Source organism: Pteronotus mesoamericanus, unplaced genomic scaffold, assembly GCF_021234165.1.
Source record: "Pteronotus mesoamericanus isolate MK-2021 breed Mesoamerican mustached bat unplaced genomic scaffold, CSHL_Meso_final contig_29, whole genome shotgun sequence".
NCBI lineage: Eukaryota > Metazoa > Chordata > Mammalia > Chiroptera > Mormoopidae > Pteronotus > Pteronotus mesoamericanus.
Window position 1 is genome coordinate 1,553,062 of NW_026555123.1, and position 19,144 is coordinate 1,572,205.

Below are 19,144 nucleotides of genomic sequence, written 5' to 3' on the forward strand. Positions count from 1 at the left end.
GACCGGAAAAAAAATATATATATATATATATATATATATGTCTCGTCGGCGATGAAAGCAGTTCCCCATAGCAGGCAGCTGCTTTCCTTGGAAGCGACTCACGTAGAGCGGGAGCAGCTTCCAGGCTTCACACCTCACGTCCGCAGAGCTGCTGAATCCAGCGCCGGCCGGCCGGGTAGGAACACCCCCCACAGCGCACGGCGTGTGGGTGAGCGCCCACGCGCCTGGGCGGCCTTCTCCCAAACACGCCCGGAGCCGCCGCTGCGCTCTGTGTGCTGCTGTGTCTCTGCTCCTAAACGCGCGCTTGCGCCCTTTCCAAACCTTGGCTTCCTTTGTGCTTTGGGTTTGAATCATGTAGGTGATGAAATAATGAATCTGCCTTAAATTCTGGATTAAATATTACTGTTTCTTCCCTGTTTAACAGTGTTACTAACAGACATTAAATATCCATGCTATATGTGATATTATAGGAGGGTATCGTATAATCAGGAACTCATCCTTCACTTCGATGAGCTTATGGTTCATTTATTATCAAGGTCATTTATTTATAAGAAAGACCTTGCCAACTCACAACTCTGGCCGGAGGGTGTTGCGTTACCAAGTGCCTGCAAGCGCATATTGAATTGCACTTTACAGTCGCAGTGGCAGCGAGCTGATGCTCCTGAATTATTGTATCATGGCATCTTTAAAACACCATCGCGGCACCCAGATCTGGGTGTCCATGACCGCTGCTGGGACCAGAGGACATCACTGTGAAGGAGTGTCCTCCTGCTCGTGCACATGGCCTGCCACTTTATCGGATAGGATGCCATCTGTTCATCCTGATGCTGTTCTCTGGGGTAACTGGGTTAAAACTACAAGATACTGAAGACAGCCACGTGGCCTCCTGCCTGTTTAATGGACTGGCTGTTTATGTCAGTGACTTTTCATTTCACAGGCCCGTCATTAAAATTTTGTGTGTGTGACCAGCGACCAGGTTTTAAGTGGTACATACTCATCTACAATCGTTATTCGATAGATACGATCATTGAATGTTAAGGCATTTCTCATTAAGAGTGTATGTCATTGTTTTGTGGTTCAGGGCATTGCCTGCAGAGTTAAGCTGCCAAGGTTAGAAGCCCAGCTCCATCTACTACCACCTCGGGGAATCTGAGCAAGTCACGAGAGTTACTGGGAAGGTTTAACGAACTAACCCAAGTGTAGAGCCAAATATATGACTTGACATATAATAATACCTCAACATACATTAGTTATTATTATCAGTAATACCCTTGGTTTGATATTAATCTCAAATTGGTACAATGAAGTTTGAGAACCAAACATTTCTTACACTTTATAGGGAATGTGCTATCTAGACACATTACAAGATGAATCCAATCTCTCAAATGTGCTTCATTCGATTTTAAATATCACCCACATCTATATTTTAACAGTGATCCATTTTTAAGCCTTTTCAGCAATGTCTCATGCAGTGTTTATTGCTGTATGTCATTTCCTGAAATGCTGTGAACCAAAATGCCATTGACAAGCACACAACACGCTGCCACACCCTCACAGAAAGCGGAGCTGATGCTCACAGAAGTCCCATTTTATGACTTGCTTAAACCTAAATTCCAAATCATCATTCATCCTCAAAATGCTAAAAATAATTTCTGCAACGAGTGCTGAGACAATGAATCCGTAGCAGGTATATTGTTTTCGTTACTACAGGCTGAGCGAGCTCAAAGGCTTTCAACCCTCATTTTCACGCCGACAATAAAATTCAGGTGATAATTCATTTAAAAAGGAAAGGTAAACTTAGATGGCAGAGAAAGTCAAAAAGGTTAGCATGCAGACTCTGGAAACAGGGAATGAAAGCTCCTTCACTTGGTGATGTGCATATAGGTTAGGTTTTTGGAAACTCCCGCAGGCTGAGTGAGCCCGTTCAGGTCCCAACAACCATCTAAGAATGATCGTCACTCTATTCTGCAAACTGTTGGCCACACTCTCTACATTTATCCACCATAGGATCTGTGTTTTTTATGTAATAATTTGCCTCCTGGGTATGCTGTTTTCCAGTTTTATGAAATGAGTTAATGGAGAGAAACAATCATAAATAATTTATACGCAAAGCATAACAAAGAGCAAAATTATTACCCTAAAATCAGTCTTAACATCTACAACTTAGAAACATTCAAAAGTGCTTTTTAAACACAAATTCTCTGAAAATTCAATATGAGAGGATATACAGGTTATCTCATAGAGTTAACAATCCAAACTAGATTAGCAAATAGACCCTCCTCATCGTTCTCAAAGATGGTACTTGATGTACTCATAGCAGATAAAAACCAGCCACCTATGGATGGAAGAGGGGTTACACTGATTAGGATAAAAATTTTTTTTTTATTAAAGTGGATTTGTTAAGGAAACACTAAACTGATATAAAACAACAGTTTTAAAATCACTAATTTTTTTCTGTGGATTCAAATCTAGCATTTGACTATATCTTTTTTGAAGACACACATATCAATTATGTGCCAAAAATAAAAAATTTTCTCCTTGAATGTCATAAAACTCAGACATAACATAGGTGTTCATTTTTAAACAGTTATAGTTTTTAAAAATCATAATACAGTGGCATTAAAAAAGTAAAATATGTCTTACCTCTTCCCACTGATGTATGTATCTTATTAGTCTTGAAAGTCGTAATAAACGCAAGAGACTGAGAATTTTTGTAAACCTCACAATGCGAAGTGCCCTGGCCGTCTTGTAAACTTCGGAGTCCATTCCTTTTTCTACAATGAGAAAGATATAATCCACTGGGATGGATGAGATGAAGTCAACCACGAACCAGCTTTTTAAATAATTCATCTTGATCACTTTAGGGTCCAGGATGATTTCAGAACTGTCCTCATTGACAGTCCCAGTCCTGAAGTTCATGATCAGGTCCAAGAGGAACACTGTGTCTGACGCCACATTGAAGATAATCCACGGCGTGGTCGTCTGTTCTGTGAAGAACGTGATGCCAACAGGTATGATGACCAGATTTCCAACCATCATTATAAGCATTATTAAATCCCAATAAAACCTACAAGAAATTTTAAAAATCAGATTTTAAGATGCAGACCATTAACCAGACCATTCTTCCCCCCCACCATAAAAAATATATACTGATTCACAGTTAAATAAATGAGTAAAAGAACAAAGTGTTGGTTTTAAAAATAAGGTAACTCATTCCTTCAATGGAAACAAATTTAAATCCAAGTCAACATATTCCTAAAGCAAGGTAATGTGATGATAGAATTCTAAAAATTATTTGATGTCAAGTGTTATTGAAATAAATTCAAAACACCCATAACCCCTTTTATCTGGTGAAGAAGTAAAAAACATCCTCCCCTATAGGCTGCATGGGAGTCTGGGAGAAATGTAAGACCAGGATATTTACCTTAAAAAAAAACCAAAAACCATGCTTTTAGAAAGATTCTTTAAAAGTGCTTTGAAGTACTTTATATCAAATTATCAATCATAGATTAGAATAAACAGTAACAAATAGGGTACAGGAAAAATACTGGTGCTGCACATTTATGTCTAGGAGCTTATGTCAAACATGGATTCTAGAATAGCCCATAGCTTCACGGTACTCCAAATATTTTGGTTTTGTTCTTCTTTTAGTTTGAAATAGGAAAACTAATTTTTTTTTCTGAGTCTAAAAATAATTGAAGAGAGACTCTACTGTAGATTTGAAACTAGAACTTATGATTACTAACTACCTTTAGAAACATTCTTATCTCACCTTGCATTAAAATTGGGAGAAAACCAGGAACTTCCAGGTTAGTCCAAGTTAATATATTATAACTCAGTTCTTCAGAGGTGATTATGTTATTTTCATTTGGATTCTTTCAAAGTCTATTGACACGGTAAATAGACTATTTATACTTGTGACAATATCTGTTATAACATTGAGGAAACAAATTCACTCCTACAACTCTGTAACGACCGAAAGTCTGAAAACATGAGTTATTGTAATCCTGGTTATGTGTCCTCTTTTGGAAGTTTCGTTGCAAAAATGACACAAACTTTGATGACATAAATTTCTGTTAACCAAGATATTTTTATTTAACATGAATTGTCCCACCCAGATTATTTGGGCTACATTTTGGTAAGGAACACATTTGCATAAACCTATCAGAGTCACTATCATCCCTAAATATGAATGGCTCCTGGGATAAAAGTAATAGTATATCAAAGAACTATAAAAGGCACTCTCTCCCCTTGTCTCCATCCCTCCCCAAGATTAGATAAAAGATAGATATGTGTCATTTTGAAGCTTTCACCAGTTTTCCCATCAAAACATGTCTATGCATTTACGGGAAAGTATACAGAAGCCCATGTCAATCGTACACCATGCACTGGTGATCTCAATGCAACTTTCCTTTTTCTTCTCTCAATGGACATATACAAAATGTGCCACTTAATACACTAAGGACAAAGGACAGATGTAGGCAAGAAGCAGTACTATAACAGCTATTTCACGAAGAAGTGACCTCATTGAACTCCAGAGTGAAAGCGCATGTGCTCGGAGCGCCTGCGCCCTGTGCGTGCTCTTACCAGTCTCTTCCGCGGGCTGCTCTCCCTGCCCTCCCCCGAGCCGGCTGGTCCCTGGGTGTCATGCATAGCCCTTCCATCTCCCACTCCACACAGGCTCTATGGGCAACACCACACACGCACCCACGTCCTCTAGGAATGATCTGTGACTGATGGCTCTGGAAGCTCTACCTCCAGTCCATTCCTGCGTTAAGCCCCCTAATCCTCAGCACCAGTGGTCCATTAAGCCCACCTCTTGCACTTCTCGACAGCAAGGCCCGGCTCCACTCCTCAGAAGTTCCCTGTCCAGGCAAAGAACAACTCTCTACCTGATGAGCACGCCAGAAACCTTGGGGCCAGCCGCCGTGACGCCTGGCCCTAAAGCCACTCGGTCTCCTAGTCAGTCAGTCACCGCGCCTGCTGGGTTCTTGCCCTTGTGATCCCCACTACAGCTGTCTCCATCCGGAATCTGGAGACAAGTTATTCAGCTTCTCGAATGTTAGATTTTCTCAGCTGTGAAGTGAATATCATTATAGAAACTAATGTGCAGAGTTTTATAAATTAAATAATATATACAAATCACAGATCCTAGCATACAGTGAACTGTGGACACAATGTTGGTGGCTTACTTAGTATTTTACCTTTCTTTACTGAAAAAAAAAAAATCCATTTTCATGGGGAGCAACCAGGAGCCCATTGAAAACCGCTCACTTTTATAGACATCTTTGTATTTCTATCATTAAAAGAGAAGCTATTTTTTAAAGAAATATATTCTGTGCTTCTTAGTCAATAGAAATTAAAAGGATAAAGTGCCATGCACTCTTTATTATTGCAATAAGGTTTATCATACCATAGCTTTTTATTGCTGGTATTTAATGTGGTCTGAAGCCATTAGATATATTGATATCAATATGAAGCTCTATTAGTCCTTATCATTTCCTTTTAAAGTATCATTAACTGTATTTTACAGACATAAACACAGGTATTGTTATAAACTTTGCATAACACAACACTTTAGTTAACATAAATTCATTCTCTGCTAGTCTAGATACCATGTGAACTTACCTATAAGTGGAAACTAATGAACAAAACACACAAATGAGCAAAATAGAACCAGAGACGTGGAAATAAAGAAGAAACTGACAGTGACCAGAGGGGAGGGGGGAGAAGAGGGATAAAGGGGGGAAAGAAGGGGAAGGGTCTAGTCAAGGACCAGGTATAAGGGACCCGCAGACACGGACAACAGGGTGGGGACTGACTGAGGGAGCAGGGGTGGACGGGGGAGGGGAGAGCAAGGGGGAAAAATTGGGACAACTGTAGTTGAACAACAATGAAAAGAAAATAGAAAAACACAGTTATCACTCACTCTGGAAGTGTGATGTAACTCCTGTTCTTTAAACAACGTCTGTGTCTCCAAACACTGGCCTCGTGGGACGCTCTTGCCTGCCTGACCACTCGTTTCTCTTCTTTATTGCCCTTTGGACACTCACGCTCTCCCTCTTATCTTCCAATTTCTATCTCTTACTCATTTTATTACAGCACTGCCTTTCCTATCTATTTCCTCTTCCCATTCCTGCTGTTATCTCACTAGTCAGGGCAGAGCTATCGATCTCTCGCCGAGAATATTTCAAGAGTCTCCTGTCCGTGGTATCTGATCGGTGCTGCTCACCAGTCCCGGGGCAGCCTAACCCGTCACTTACCAGGTCAAAAACCATCCAGGATCCTTTCAATTTTATTAAAAAAGTCATCCCGGTGGTCAAAGAACTCCTGAATGTAGCCTCCCCTCCTTCCCAGCCACTGCTTTCACTTTACGGCAGGCACCTCATACGTCAAGCAAGAGAGCGCCTGCCATGCACGCCTGGGTCCATATACCAGTTACTTCCCTTCTCCCTGTGCCTTTTCCTATTTGCATCGCTGTCCTTCAGATCACAGTCTGCTGAAGAGCTTCTTGGTTTTGGTTGTTGTTTTTTTTCAACCCCCAGAGCAACATACATTTTCCAGTATGCTTCTTATTTTATTATTTCTTTTGTTACTAATTATGTATCTTAGTTTCCTCCACCATGACCGGATTTAAGTTCACTGAAATTCAAAACCAGATCTTCTGTTTAACTTTTGCAGTGATGTAGACAGGATCTACAGTGGCCAATGCTAAGAAGATAAATTAATTGCAATTTTAATGGGAAGATACACTTTAGTGGGGATATTTAAAGAAATGCTTTCTAATAAGACAAAGAGCCATTGATGCAGTAAATAATTTCTTAATTTATCTTTTATCTCACCCTGAACTTTTACTCATTGAGGGTTTTCATGACACTGAATACAGTAAAACAAATTAAATAAGAAACCAGCTTAGGAATACATTCTTTAGTTAGACAGCCTGAAAACAAAACAGTTTTGGATCTGACCCTTGGTTTGATGTGTTACAAAATCCCTCTCCTTCTCCTCATCCTGCTCTGGAGAGGTGGTATTTATCAGTAAAAGACCTTGATTAGATTCTGAAGGCAAACTTAGGTTCAAATTCTAGTTCTCCTAGCTGCGTGGTTTAGGTCAAGGTATTTAACCGTCATGAACTTCAACTGTCTTCTACAGCTTTCTCTGCAGGAGGGGCGCAAGCTATGATGGGTGCAAAGTGTAGCAGAGAGAACCTGTTAGGAAGTCTCTTTGTAAAACCAGCAAAGCCGGAGCGCTGACCGGGAGACGAGGGAGAGCCTGGACAATGAGAGCCGGACGAGGAGCGAGACGGTCCTTTTTCCCTTCTACTGACAGTGAAGAGAGAGACAAAATAAAATAACCTTCCAATTACAGTTAATATACCGCTAATGACTATGACTTTAATTACTAACCAAATAATTGTCATAGACAAACTATTTTTATGTTAAGAATCCACTGTCCCCTATCAGTTTTCAGGAGGGACAAAGTGGCATTGTAAAGATTGGGCCATGGTGTTACACCGTGAAGAATTCAAATTCCGTCTACTCATATTGCTCTACAGCCTCGGGTAAGTGGAGGCAGCCCCTTTCCCCTAATGCAAGTTCCGCTCTGTCCCTCCAGTTCCCCTTCCGCCTACGATACCTGCTCCAGGTGAAATTAATTGCCTGATGTCAGACATTTCTAATCTGAAGCCTTAAAGAGATTTAAACAGTTGCCATAGTTCGCTACTGGAGGCACTTGTCTTTAAATCTTTCTCCCTAAATATTGAATGAAAGGTCCAATTCTCCCCTCCCTCTGGTGAAATAAATATTTGTCACTGAGTAGCCTGGAGGAAAGGGCTTCTGGTTAAAGCCCCGAAATGTGCCAGATTTATATGAGGCTCTTCTTTTACTCATGGCTGAAGTCAAATGATGAGACAAACCTGTCCCATCGCCAACCCCAAGATTCGCTCTGAAAAATTACACTCTTAATATCAACCATAAGTCAGGCCTCTGTTGGTAAACCCGCTTATTTATCAATATAAATAAACAAATAAATGTCTATCTGCATTTACTTTTTATAAAACACATAGTTCTTGCAATTAAGTTTCAAATGTTACTTAAAACTGATTCAATTTTCAGAAGTCCAATTAATAGTTATGTTATTATTAATTGTTAATAATTAGTAACAATAATTATGTTATTAATTATTAATAACTATTATGAAGCACATATCTCTTGAGAAAAAACATAAAGTGCCTTCTTTTAAATGCTGTGCCCTCTTCCTTGTACAGTCATCAACAATTCACCCTGCCTGGTCTCCGCTGCCAGTGCCTGAACTTGCATCTGCCCGGCTCTCAGAAATCCGTCCTCGCCTTAGAAACCTCACTACCTACACACAGAATCTTCGCTCTGCGGTTGACAGATGCCTTTCCCAGGCTGTGCAAAGCAGTTTTCTTGGTCACATCTATTATTTGGTCTAATGCCTTCATGTCTCTCAAGGATAAGTTCACTGTCAAGGACGGGTGGGGAATGACGATATCGGAAAACGCAGACGGTTCAAACATTGGCAGTTGAAAGTGAGACTATGCCAGCTTCCATGATAGAGTGAAACCTTGCTAACGTTTCCATTGTAGGAACGCTTAGTCTAATTTATGAATAAAACAAAGTTAAACCATAGTTGAAGACATTTAGGTGATTTCCAGTAACAATGTACCGAATGAGAACATGAGGTGGGTGGGAGGTATGTTGCGTTAGAGCTAATCTCATTTATAAAAGGAGCCAGTGGGACAGAAAGGTGGCCCACAGGCGGCTACTAAGACCTGCACCAAGCCCCCTCCTCTATAGTCGCACTTTTCCATTGTGCGCTAACCTTCCCCGGCCAAGAGGAAAGGCTTCCCACGGATCCCCCTTCCCTGGTTGGCAGTGTCTTACAATTTCATTCACCTTTCCTGCTAGAAACTCTCCCAAGTCTTTGGTTTCTATGATTCTGCATTTTCATCATCCATCTCTCATTCTCACGTACTAGCAGGAATTTATTTTCCTCAACCTTTACCTGACTCCTCTTGTCCTGCATTAAAGTAGGCATTTGTGACCATCTGACCAAACTTTTCATCCCTCTGTTCACTCTCTCTTTGGCCTCATCAACCCCTGCAGGCTGGACTAATATGTTAATGTAAATGGTTCTCATACCCGTCCTTGGCTGAGCCTCTGAGAGGGAGTTAGGCATTTCTAACTACATCCTGTGTCTCTAGCAGCCTCGGAACATCCCAATGGACCAGCCATCTTGACAGGCAAAATCCAAACCAATGACCCTCATGGCCTCAAAATAATTCTCCTGATATTTTTATGTTTTTTATTATAGTTTAACTGCTTTCTTTTTTCTTTCAGCCAGTCACTAGGCATGAGACTTGAAAATTGTTCCCAACGCGTCGGTGGGCCCAGCTGGGGCATGTGGCCCGTCTTATATTCCTTCTCACACAACAGCTTTCATAGTCAGCTTTCCATATTTGTTCCATCGCCATCATCCTCTCTGAGGTTCTTCCTGTATCCTACCCTGTGTACTGACTTTCCTGGTTCTACCTGCCCCAGCACATTTCTTCCTACTTAGGCGCACCTGGCCCCCCTATTGCTTGGAAAATGAAATGGAATCAGTCACCATCCTCTGCCGTGTGTCTGATTCTTTACCTTGAAGCTTATCATTTTACACATACATGGTTCTCAGCTAAATTTAAAAAAAAGACTTTTTGTTTACGAGCCTCATCTGTGTCATTGCCTAATAAACATCCGGGATTTCCTTCTCCTAAAGCTCAAACTCAGCCTTTACATTTCCTAATATTACGTCCTTGGGCAAGTACAATGCCCGTCCCCAGCCCCGTGGGGTTCATCTCCTCCCTGTTCCACACTCCAATCTCAATTTCTCTGTGTGGTTTCAAGCATTTTCAGACACTTGCTAGTGAACAGTGAGTGCCATAATTTAGTGCAGTAATAATTTGGTAAATAAGGGCCACTTAATAAACAATGTTCAGAAATACTGCTTTTGTGCTTCTTCCTAGCTGAACTATATGCCAATCTTCTTTTTATTTACACTGCTTTGCAAATAGTATACATACAGCCAATATCCCAACCATCAAATTTGTTTTTTTAAATTTAATTTATTTATTTTTAGAGAGAGGGGAAGGGAAGGAGAGAGGGAGAGAAACATCAGTGTATGATTGCCTCTCACATGCCCCCTACTGGGGACCTGGCCCACAACCCAGACATGTGCCCTGACTGGGAATCAAACCAAAGACCCTTTGGTTCCCAGGCTGGTGCTCAATCCACTAAGCTACACCAGCCGGGGCTCACATTTCAAATTCATCACATTTATGTTATTAAGGGTATATTACAATATTATAAGATTTTAATTAAAATATATATGATCATGTGTTCTTTTGGATGGTTTTGAAATTAAATAGATGTAAGCCCTCGCTACTTCTCCTTGCTCGTGGAATTATCACACGGAGGGTTATCAGCAGGGACAGGGTCGGAGAGGATGCGGGAAGAGGTACAGGGAATAAGAAGAATAAATGATAAGTACAAAATAGAGAGGGGGAGGTTAAGAACAGTATAGGAAATGGAGAAGCCAAAGAACTTATATGTACAACCCACGGACCTGAACTAAGCAGAGAGGGGGAACGCTGGCAGGAGGAGGGGTGCAGGGAGGAGGGGAATAAAGGGGAGAAAAAAATGGGACAACTGTGATAGCATAATCAATATGCTTAAAAAATAAACTATTCTAATTTTCTTGCTTTAGACAATGGAAGGATATCATTCGAATTTACTTCAAATGAAGGCCACAACTTTCACGCCGCTGAATCAAAACATGTTCACCCCTGTCATGCATGAAATATATTTCTCTAAGTCTACAGCTTGCATCAAAAGATATAGAATGGAGCAGAACTCCCGGAGGGTTAAGTAGGGCTATGCTGCAGGATTCTCTTTGTGATGACATATAGATTTTTCATAAAAAATAAAAATCCTTAATTTATAAAAGGTAAGTAGAAAATGTATAAAAGAGCTCCTAGTGTTTAAATTTAGACTTAAAAATTGGACTTGGAAAAAGTCCAGTTTAAAACTATTCCTTAGCTTCTCAGTATTTTTATTTGATTTACCGCTGAGTGACTTCCCAAAATTTTCTTCTCTAGTTGTGACTCTAAGAATTTTATTCCTCAAAGAAAAGCGAAAATCCGGTCAGCGTTCATGTCAGCCAACATGCGTTCCAGCACCATTCACTCCAGCATGAAAATCCAATCATTCGATGTCCATTTTTTAAACTGTTCCCAAGGACAGACTAAAAGAAAGTTGACGTTAGGCGATCTCCCTGATAGTCCCAGGGCACAGGCATTGAAGGCACCTTTATCTTGGAAGCTCCATTAAATGACTGTCAGTTGCTAGAGCTTTCTATTTGCTGCTATACTTTCATCCAACCAAGAAATTTAGAAAAGAGGGAAGACGACCGAATTCTTCCCTGTCTAAATACATAACTAATTTAAGATGTATCCAAGTTTGGAGATTTTAATTTCAGAACAATTCTTCCCTCGTTGCTACCGCTGCCTTTCCACCACATTGCTTGTTTTCATCATCTTTTATCTTTCCTGTCGCTTATAATGAAGGTCGCCTCCCCTTCGTTTCTTGTTACTCTGAAGATCTCAGCAAACCTGTATCCTCTGTTCATTCCCAATCTGCCAGTGCCGCGTGGATCATGTGCACTAGCGCTCTAGTTTGAAGGTGTCATGGAAGGTACAGAATCAACGTCCAAGCACATTACTGTGCCCGTGAGTCTGCAGAATGTCTGCATGTTAAGGGAGTTCTGGAATGTGTTAATGATCGTGACTTCTGTAGATAATAATTTACTTCATTGAATATGGAAACGGATGGTAGCCTCAGGGCAATAAAGAATAAGTAACGCTTATTAGATAATAGGCACTTTGTAAACATTTTCTCATTTAATACTCAAAACAATCAAAGAGGTAGGCAGCAGCATCTAAATTTAACAAGAGGAAAGGAACCCCATCCACCTAGGGACCTTTGTTAAATTCCTGCAGGCAGCAAGTAACCCATGGCCCACGCTCTTTCCCCGCTTCCACCCCTGAATGAACGACTGGAGGACTGAAAGCAGCAACTTTCCCACACGTAGGAGGGCAGCCTAACCACACTTTCACCAGTCACGGCCAGTCACCAAGGAAATGACAACGAAACTGTTTTCGCAACGGAAGCCCATGCCCTGCGACAGAGCCCAGGCGGCAGCTGCAGGTAGGACTCAGCGGCGGGCCTTTGGTCCTGCACCTTTCAACGTGGCAGACACTGAGGGTCGACCTGCCTTCCCCGAGAGCGAAGGTGACAGCTCACCTGCCCCAGCGCCCAGGCAGCACCACGGGTCTTCTAAACCAAGGAGCTACGCGGGTGGCTGTTCAAAGAGGATTTCTGAATTCTTCCTGCCTTGGCTGCAAACATATTATCTCACTAGTGTATAAACAAAAGGAATACTGTAAAGGAAAAAAAAAAAAAAAAAGGAAAAAACCCACATAGAGAGTAAGAGCAAAATTTAGTACCACATATTTTCTCAAAATAGTTACATTACAATCATTCCAGCAAATGTGCACTGGCTACCTTCTATGTATCAGGAATTGGTCTGTGCATTTGAAGAAATGCAAACGCAAATTATAGACCAATTCTGCCCTCAAGAACTTCCACCTTAATAGGAAAGGGAACACTCACACTTAAAACAGACAAGGAGAGACTTGAAGACGTAGTCATACATAGGAACCTGCAGGTACTCCGAGTTTCCAAAGGAGAGAAACAATTAGTCCTCTGTTTAAAGGAAGTACTATTATCGAAGAAGTCCAAAGAGATGGTTCGCTGGGAATTCTTGAGCTGGCACTTTGTTCAAAGCACAGACATGACCTTCTCGACATGTAAACACTGCGGCCTGGGATTGTCATTAGGCACACAAGGAAACAGACGCAGCCCCGTCCTCAGGAAAACAGGGCCCGGGGGGGACAAACAATCCAATAATGTTTTCTGACATGTTTTAAGTTCTGTGACAGACGAATGGAGAGATCAGTCCAGGGACACACAGAGAGAAGCCATCGATGACACCTTCCCTGGGGGAGCACGGGAGAGCGGGGCAGCATTTCACCGAGTCGGCGAGCTGACACTTAACGCACACATGACGAGGCCTTGACACGGTGCACACGGCACCACTGCACACGTTTGCTGAGCACCAGAACAACGCTAGGCTCCAGGCTGCCCCTGGGAACACCCAGAGAAAGTCACACAAGGCACGGAGAAAAAGGGACCAAATGCCATGCAGAGTGGAAAGGTCTGGCGTGTTTACTCCTCTAGTTAGTACTTTTGCGGTTATGATATTAAACAAATCCATAGCTACATCAAGTGTTTTCTCTACATATATTTTAAAACATTGTTTCCCCAATGAAAATGAAGGGTCATGATTTCAGACAGTTTAGAATGTGATCAAATAAAATCTCCATTAAAAAACGTCATGTTCTGCAAATACTTATAAATTCTATGGAGTATCATGTTATTTTCTCCACAATATTTTTAGAATAATCAATATCTACTCATTTAACAGTAGACAAAGTTAAAGATTATTCATGTCCATGGATTTTAGGTTGCACAAGGATAAATAGGAATACCATTTCCATTTAGTTTATGTTTTCTTCCTACAGTAATAATACTTAAAACTATTTCAGACTTGCGTTACATTGACGTGTTCCCCGACTGGCAGCTGTGTACTATCTGAGGAGATGAATGGGTGAAGTGTGAAGGAAGAAAGTGCTTCCTTCTGTTACAGAAGCCGATGTTCCCAGGTCTGTAACGAGTGTCAGGGGTGTGTGGACAAAATGCCATTTCCTGCAGAATATTTAAGGATCGAGGACCACGTTTCTCTAGTTGTCGGGGCCAGTACAGTGAGAAGTTGCACGTCACCTACAAATGAGTCAAATGACTATACACTGCAATTCACTGCAGCCCCTTCCAAGAAAAATGTGTGTTCTGCAAAGCTCTAACATCTTTCTTCACTTCCTTCTTTGTTCTGTGGCATTTAGTAAACCTTTTTGGGGGTTTTTTTGGCTTCAACAGAAAATATAGCCACAATAGCCTGTTGCTCAGCCAACAACTGAGTCCCATTAATAGGTGGAGATTAAATGCATGTGTATTTTTATATAGCCCAGTGACTTGCAGGAAATTTTAAAACCGATTACAAATTCACTCAGTTCTGTAAGAGGTTTTTGTGATTTGCTTGCTTCAGTTCATTTTTAAAAGATATGGCTTCCACCTTCAGAAAAGTGACAGTCAAGTGCTTGGTTTCTTCAACAGCTAAAAAAGCAAATAACAAAACAGAAAATGTGTAAAGAAATAAATCTCAGATTTTTCTTGGTCCCAGAGATACAATTGGGGAAAAAATGTAGGGTCTCAAGAACTGATCTCATATATGTGTCAAATATAGCAATTCTTGAAATAATTACTTTGTTGCATTTTGAGATTACTAACTCAATGGGAAAAAATAAATGAATAAATAAAGTCATTATTTCAAAACCCATATGGTATAATAGAATAACCTAAAAGATTAAAAACGAAATATCAACCTCTAGACTATGTTTATGAGAATGAAATCATGCCAAAACTGTAGGCAATTTAAAATGGATGTGTTTTAATTTACAATCCTCCCCAATCTCTCCAACCTCTCCTCACACTGATCCTCACCCTGATCCCAGAGCTTCAGACAGGCTAATCCAATTGCGTCTCCCGCATGTCCCCTCCTTGATCTCTTCTGCACCACCGCTCCCCGAGAGCACTCAGAATGCGCTTCACCCCATCCCCCTCTTCTTTACCTTCTCTTATTCAGGTGCACACGCAGCTCCTCTAGCACACGGCCCAGGGTCTCTGATCCACAGTCCGTCCTCTTTCTGCTCTGAGCTTTGGTGGCACATGGACCTCTGAATATTAGGCCTAACCCAGGTGCAAGCAGTGGCACCTCCAAAATATCTTTTTGGGTGGGACTGGGAAGGGGTGCCAATTGGTGATGCGGGAGAGGGACTGGGGAAGATTTCAAGTAAAACTGTTTTGTTAGCCGGAAGTCAGATTTTGCTTAGAGTTTTAATTTTTGGTCAATAAAAATAGTCAATGTGCCTTACACTACATATGAGGTTCCACGATACGTTTGGGTGGACATCACTCTCACAAGACATCTTTTGGTATTTGATGAAGGACAATGGCCACGTCTTGTCCTTCTACTGCATTTAAAGCAGCACTAGGCACATTGCAAGCCTTAGAGGAGTGTTCAGAGGCTGAAGGGAGAAATGAGCTGCAGACGTGGCCAGGTAATAACCAGGTACACTCCCGAAGTGCCTTGGCTTTTCCTTCATGCACACACGCACAACTGCTATACATTTTAAATGCACATGGACAATTTTTTTCAGGTCTATTTCTCCAACTACAATGCCTGTACCGTAGTTGCGGACTACGCGTATTTCTGCTTCCCATTATGTCCCCATTGTCAAACACAGTGCCTGCAACAAACTCTCTAGATAAAGAAATAAAGGCACAGTATCATAATCTCAGTCTGTAAGAATCTGTCAATTGAATCTTTTTCTGTTTGGGGCATCTAAAGATCATGAAAATGCGGTCAAGCTGGAAGACATCCAGACAAGAAGGGGGAAAAAATCATTAAAAACATGTAAAAATCTTAACTCGTGGGGAAAGACGTGAAAAGCTGACTATAGAAAATGTGTCTAGATTAAAACTCTGAAGAGATGTGAACAGATTCCACACATTCTTAAAAGTAAACAAGGACTTAGTTCAGCCAGCATAGTGAGAAGGTGGAGGAGAAACCGTGCCGTCCACACGGGCTGGTCCCACACACCCCCGTGGCTTCCAAGGACTGAGCCTCAAAGGTGCAGTGAGAATACTCAGAGACTTTTCAAATGTCATGGGCCCTGGGGTTACCTAACTGTGTGTCTTACGTCAGCCCCACGACTGTGTGGCCTACCACTGCCCTGAGACGCACGGCGTTCCCAGTGGGTGGGGAGCGTGACTCTCATAGTGCTTCCTGAAAAACAGATATCCCCTGGAAAACTGTTCCCCTTGTGCTCATTTGTCTTTTACTATTCCTCCTTTGAATAAAAATTATGTCAGCAGACCCCTTCACATTGAAAACTATTGTGTTTTCAAAAACCCCACAGAAAAAAATGATGCGTTAAGACATTTTACCTATTAGTACAGTGTCAACTGTACTATGGGCTCTGGAAAAATATTAGCAGAGACTGATGCTTTTAACAAACATATAACAGTAAACTGTAAAACATGCACAGGAGGACAATCACACCTCAGACCAATGTGGAAAGTTCTGCAGGTTATCAACCCAAACATTCTAAGATACTCTGATGTATAATTTGATGAAATTCTAGAAATAAATACAACCAATACTAGTGAAGTGAATCAATGGTACAGCTCTGCTTTGTCACCTTTCAACTTGGTTGTCAAACTACTATGATGCTCTAGGAGTTTGTTAGACAATAGCTATACAACAACGTTGGTATTTTCACAGTAATCATTCTCATTATATTTTCTCAACAGTTCTGTGAGACATACAAAATATTTCATTAGTTCTATGGTTACAAATGTGAAACCTGAATGAAACAATGGAATGGGACTCAGCCAAAATCACTTGGCTAGTTAGTGGTACCTGGGACTTGAGGCCAGGTTTTCTAGTAGCTAAACTAGAATTCTTTCCATTCTAATGCCATGCATTATATTTATTTTGGCTTGTATTTATTTGTATTTTTACACAGATACACAAATATTTTTATGCCATAGCCATAGCACAATTTTCCTTATATGTAGAAGAATGGCATGAATGAAAATAATTAGTATTAATTAACAAAACAGTCACAAATGCAAAATTATATATTTATCTCTGATTCCACTCCAAATATCTACTACAGAAAATGCATAAGTATCCTAGATGGTGGGCCCATAATTCGGACTAGATAATAACCCATTCGTTCAATTCCAGCCATTATGGATATTAACATACATTGAAGCATTCTATTGAATAATGGGAGTCTTACTTAATAAAGGTAAACCTGACCTTTTCTTTAATATTTTCCAATTTAATTGCTCTTTCTTTTAAAATTTTATAGAAAAATAATAGTCATGCATTTAAGCCAAAACAGTGGCCTGCCGTTACCATGTTTGTTACATGTGTGTTTGTTATTGACTGAATTTCTTGTTGTTAGGGAAAAAAATAAGTGTGATGAGTGGAACGGAAACTAATCAAGAAGGTGAGTGCTGAACCGCTGGTAGTCGGCATCGTCTAGACCACGCTTCCATGAGAGGACCCCTCACTTGGGGTCTGCACCTTCTCCTCACAAAAAGAGAACCTAAAAAGTGCCAACAATCTTCTCAAATCTAAGAATTTCATTCTGTAGAATTTTTGTATCAGAGCAAGAAGCTGAGAGAATGAAACAATTTTAAAGAAATTTAATATGAAACTAACTTGGGAAAGGCAGAGAAGAAGAGACAGTAAAGAACCTCGTGAAGGCAGCCTAGGTAAGATGTACGGTTTTCTGGTTTTCAGGAGAGGAAGTTGAGGGAGTCAAATAAAGCTCCCATGTCTTGTGCCAGAGAACTAGAAACTGATAATGTGAACATTTTGGGAATCGATGTGGGAAGATTACAGATTCAACTTTGGGGATAATGAGTTTAACATGCTTCACTTTCACATGACAGAAGGCAGTTGAAAGTGTAATATTCCAAAACTTAGAAGTCATGCCAGAGCCTGGGAAAACAAGGGTAGGAGTTGGTGTATAGATTTGAAAACTGAAACGAGGGGAACCCTAAGTCCTCTGAGGGAAAACTTGTAGACAGAGAGGGGCAAAGGGCCTAAGTGACAAGAATGAGCCAAGTCCACTCTTGGGCACCAGGAACATGAACCAGGAAATGAGGCTGCGATAGACGCCTCTGAGAGAAGACAGGGGCTTGGCAGGGTGAGTTTAGTTTTTCTAAAATGAAAATTGATTATTTCATAAGATTCGCTTTAGAAAGAAATGTCATTAGGCTAGATTTCAACATCCCAAGCCAAAAAGGGACAAGTCATCGTTCAATTATGTTCGTCAGCGTGAAATGCTATGTTTGAATAATGTACCTACATATAGTATTGGTAATGGCGTAACTTGCACTGCAATCCAACACAGTTTTACTTCAATAAAATTTTTGATCTTTTTACTTGGCAAGGCGTCATGACAAGTGCAAATAAGATGTATGAGATTGACAAAAATACAAGGATCAATTTGGACGGCAATTAATAGAACATGAACAAAAAACACTTTAGAAATTCAGGAGAGGAGAACTACAACAGTTAGCTCAGGAGGCTGGAGCAAGCGGCAGAAGGGGTTTTTGGCTGACCCAGAGATTCTGACAGGAGAAGATGATCTTGTGGCCAGAGAGAGCAATTGAGATGGGAAAGAAAATGCATGTGGAAAAGCCCAGAGGGAGAAGATACAAAGACTGTGGCTTCAGCATCTCACTTACTCCTGGCAGATGGCAGGTGCTCTAAATATATTTGTTGTACGATGAGTGATTAAATGAGCGAATTAGCACACAGGCCTTGGAAAGACCATGATTCCATTAGAACGCAGACTGCATCAAGGTGAACAGAGGTAGCTTTGGTTATTGATGATGTTGTTGTTTTCCGCCCACCCCCAAGAGTCAGCTAGAATCACTGTATTCACTGAAAACTTCAGCTCAAACTACAGAAACCTGACTTTAAAAATTAACTGAATTATTAAAAGTTGCTGCTGAGGATATTGGGCCTGAAAATATAATTTCTCACATGTGACACTCCACACATTTCAATAGCTATTGTATCAGCCAAATCTTGATTATGTGCACACTGATTATTTAAATTTTCCCAAAGCTCAAATGTCGTTTTCACATAAAATGTGTATAAAGACTGCCTTCCTCTTTATGTGTGTGGCTTAGTTCTTTATGCAACAAGAGGCTCAGAAGCAATGATGCTAGTTTAAGAATCATATGTATAGAAGTAAAATGAGTGGTAAAATGAGTGTAAATGACTGGATAATTGATCTTAATCATTGTTTAATTTTCCT

The 19,144-nt window shown here is 40.7% G+C and overlaps 1 protein-coding gene across 1 annotated transcript in view; it reads right to left on the reverse strand.

The window, feature by feature from the left end:
- HCN1 (hyperpolarization activated cyclic nucleotide gated potassium channel 1) overlaps nucleotides 1-19,144 on the reverse strand; it is a 311,369-nt gene that overhangs the window by 269,316 nt on the left and 22,909 nt on the right. The window contains exon 2 of the mRNA XM_054575326.1: nucleotides 2,644-3,067. Coding sequence (XP_054431301.1) covers nucleotides 2,644-3,067 — 424 coding nt within the window. The remainder of the gene's footprint in view (nucleotides 1-2,643; nucleotides 3,068-19,144) is intronic.